Source organism: Cariama cristata, unplaced genomic scaffold (assembly GCF_000690535.1).
Source record: "Cariama cristata isolate BGI_N322 unplaced genomic scaffold, ASM69053v1 scaffold523, whole genome shotgun sequence".
Classification (NCBI taxonomy): domain Eukaryota; kingdom Metazoa; phylum Chordata; class Aves; order Cariamiformes; family Cariamidae; genus Cariama; species Cariama cristata.
In genome coordinates, this window is record NW_009608712.1 from 110,459 (window position 1) to 114,409 (window position 3,951).

Sequence of the window (3,951 nt, forward strand, 5' to 3'; positions counted from 1 at the left end):
TTTTAACTCACCTTTAGGCTGTGTGTTGGGTTGACGACGCAGACAAGTTGGCCGGCAGCTGAGAAAACCCGCTTTGCCTTGTAGTGCTGAAACCGCAGGTGAATAAGATCTAACACAGCCCCAAAGCACTGGGTGAAGAAAAGCATCACAACTTTTGGCGTTGCTGCTGCTGCTGCTGCTGCTGCTGCTGGCGGTGGGCAGGGGGAGCAGCGAGGGAGCCCCTGAGTCCTTGAGCCCAGGGAGGGAGTGGAGTCGGCGAGAGCTACGCTCCTGCACGGCTTAGCATCCCTTCATATTCATCATCAAAATAAGACGGGAAGAGGCTTGCAGCAGCGGGGCGGCCAATGGAAAGGACAGAAATGTTATCCTTGAGGTCCAGAGACAGCCAATAACGAATGCCTCCCCTCCAGAAACTCCCTGATGAATTGAGCCTGGTGGAGAATGTATTATTGAACATTACCATACATCAGCACATTGCATTTATCTTGTGATTACAGCCAGTCATATGTAAGGCTGTGGAGATACGCAGGCAAAATTGATTGCTTAACGTCTCCATTTATTAATTGCCTTAATTTAACGAAAGAGCGCTCGGATGCCAAAGCTAAATGTAAGGCATAGCGAAAAAGCCCACCAGCGAAACTGTTAGAAAGTAGCAAAAATAGATTAAGTAGACTGTGTTTTACTGAGGGAAAAAAATCAAATATGCAAAGAGAGTTACAGTTCCTTGCAGGGGTTAAGCAGAAGTAGAGCTTGCTATATAAATAGATTCACGTCTGTGCATTTGCAGGCTTCGATTTGGATATTCACCACGTTGAAGTTTTCTAAATTTTATATTCTGCTACTTCACAAGGGTCTCAGCACACAAGTAACATTTCCCCCCCACCACTGAAAATAGGTGAGGTCAGGTCTCAGGTCTGGTGTAACTTGGAATAACTCCATTTAAAGTCAGTGATGTTTTCTTGATTTACACTTGCCAGTGGATCAGGTCCGTTGGACACAAAACATAGTAATTACTGGATGCTGGAACTATGACAGCATAAAAAGGCACAGAGCATGCTTCTAAAAATAATGAAATACATGATGCATGAGTGCACACACAGAGAGAAACTTGCACTGAGGGAAAAGTGGCTTCTAAAGCAACAGAATAATTAGACATGCAGAAGGCTTTTGCTTGTCATTCATCTGACTATTGGTGGGCAGGAAATTACGAATTAGGCATTAGATAGTCCTAGGCATTAAAAGGGAATTAGGGAAGTTCAAGGAAAACAACATGCTTTTGCGTATTATTGCTAGTCCGTATCTCTGTCGGTGGGCAGCGATCCTTTTCGAGCCATTGAGCCTCATTAAACTTGAGTCCCCATAACCGGGTTTTCCAGGACATGTCTGCACCGAAGCAGCCAAGGGAATCAGAAAGCACATTCATTTCATGGGACAATCCTGTGTGATATGTTGCTCTGCCTGTTAATAAATCAAAGAGGGTTAATTTAATTAGCTCTCTGCCAGAACTTCGTATCAGGGTGCTATTTAGGCTTGCTAGCTAAGTACTCAGATGGCTTATTTAGCCTTGGTAATCCTTTTTCCCTTCAAAGCAGAACAGATAAAAGTAGCTTTTCTTTCTTTTTTTTTTGCTTCTTTTTAAACGTGAGCTCAACACTGGGGGTGAGGCTGCTGCTCCGGACAGAGCAGCCCCTGTACAGGGTGGGCTTCAGCCTGGGACTGGATTGTCACAACCGCCTCTTCCTAAATCAATACTGCAATACTGGCTCTGCCAGACTGCGGAGAGCCTGTGCGTAAAAAAAAAAAATAAAATAAAAAGGAGACCCGAGTAGGTTAATAAATGGGAAATTGTGAATGCTGAAACAGCTGATGACAACACCATCTTTCCCCCCCCCCCCCCCAAAAAAAAAAAAAATTAAAGATGGGAGGAATATGTATCTCTCAGTTCTTAACATTTGCTTGTAAATGAGAACAGGAGGTAATTTTTGCAGCGCTGAGAGACACTTGGAGAATATTTTCAGACAGACTTGGAGATGAGTGAATTGATTTACTTAAATGTATCCTTATCTCTGTTCCCAAAGTAACTGTGAACATCCAGCTATTTATTATTTATTTCTTCCTGATTTGTAGTTGGTAGCTGCACAGATACTTTACACCAGCAAATTTCAGATTGCAAATTATCAGTGCAAGTATTCTGCCATCAAAGCCTTAAACAAGCAAAAGGTCCTTGCTATTTACATTGGTTATCATCACCTAAATCCCCTGGGATTATTTCTGTTTGACTGACTCGACCGAATGCCTAGGCTTGGAGGGACAACCACATCTGTGGGCAGCAGAGACAGCACCCCTCATCCCTGCTGTCCAGCCAGCCTCGGGGCTCTGGCAGTGCCGTGGTCCAGCCCCGCTGAGACCCAGATGCCTTCCTAGGGGGGGTAGGAGAAGTGTCCCTGATCTCACAGGTGCTCAGGGACATCTTCAACCTAAATATATATCCTGGCCACTGAGCTGGAATACAGAAAGGGTTGTCATTCCTGCAAAGTAACGAGCACCTCCAAGAGCAGGTGAGGGACTTTTGCAGTGCTCAAATCCCTGTATGCATCTGTGCCCATCTCGCTTTCTACACGTGATCATCTGAGAGGCATCTCCCCACCAGCAATATTTGTGGAAAAGGATGAAAACGAGCATCCAGTGCGTCTGAAGGTAACTCCTCTTAGTGTGTGAGTTCACATTCACGGCAACACTGTTAGAAAATGTTTTATTGCCCGTATTGTTCATGTCCCCAGACCCACATGCAGCACCCATTTACTGCATTTCAACACACAACTTCACACCAACTTGACAAGGGATCCTTCATCCACCGAGCCGCGGCAGCTGGCCATTCACGCAGCTTCGCTTGCAAACAAAAACTCAGCAGCATGCTCTGGTGTGGGGGTGTGGATCCAGGTCTTTCTTCTGCTTTTGCACACAAAGGCTCCCACCCAGCATTAACTCCATTAATTTGTATTCGTGGTGGTCTCATCCAGTCTTGGAGATGCAAGGTCTGCTGCCCTACCCAGCCTCAAACCATGCGCAGGTCCTTGATGGTGTTATTTAGCTGTGTGGATGCAGCCAGAGAGAGGAGGAACAAGTCCATGTGCAAGGGGCACTTGATGAATCCCATTTAACTACTGGTTGCAAATTTCTGGCGACTGCAGCCATTATTTCCAAGATAGTTAATTCTGTAGCAGGCAAGTGTGACATGACAAAAGGCCATAGGCTAAATCTTTATTAGGATCCAGATTTTGCCAAATTAGCAGCTCTAGTGGCATCACCGTAAGACACATGGGATTATAATGCTCTAACAGCTCAGCTGCTGGTGCGGCTGCGTCAGGTTAGCACGATAATAGGATCAGCTAGACATAAAAACTGGCCACAGTGGTGCTAGCTTTCCAGTTTGCCCTTTTTGCTTTCGGTTTGAGCTGCCAAGGGGAAATGGGAACATTTGTGGGAAATCATGGGTGTCCAGGCATTGTGCAACTTGGCAGTACAACAGCCCAGGAGATGCATCACTTAGTCCAAACCCAATGTTAAATTGCAGGGCTTGGGTTTCAGTCAGATTTCTTTATCTTTCTGACTGGGCACTTTTGGGAGTGACCTTTCTACGTGCTGTTCTCTCTCCCTTCCTGCCCCACCAGACACCACAGGCATAGCAAAGCCAAGTTCCTTCTCATCCCTACCTATATATCTTGCTGACATCCACGGTATGATTCCCATGCAGATGGCACCAGGCTGCTTTCCGTTACCAACAGCCATAAGGGAAACCTAACCTGCCTTGGACAACCCCAGCACCAGTCTGTATCCCAAGGACAGGAGAGGTGGATGCTATTCAGGGCATCATGAGTATCCATTCAGGCAGCTCACCAGCCTGCTTGTGTGGCCATGTTTCTGACTGCTGGTAGGATTTCTGGCAGGGCT

At 46.1% G+C, this 3,951-nt stretch overlaps 1 protein-coding gene across 1 annotated transcript in view; it reads right to left on the reverse strand.

Annotated features, from left to right (window-relative positions):
* The window catches only part of SIAH3 (siah E3 ubiquitin protein ligase family member 3), a 47,400-nt gene extending 47,254 nt beyond the window's left edge, over positions 1-146 (reverse strand). Inside the window, exon 1 of the mRNA XM_009697224.1 lies at positions 12-146. Within this exon, the coding sequence (XP_009695526.1) occupies positions 12-146 (135 nt within the window). The remainder of the gene's footprint in view (positions 1-11) is intronic.
* Between the last annotated feature and the right edge of the window lie 3,805 nt (positions 147-3,951).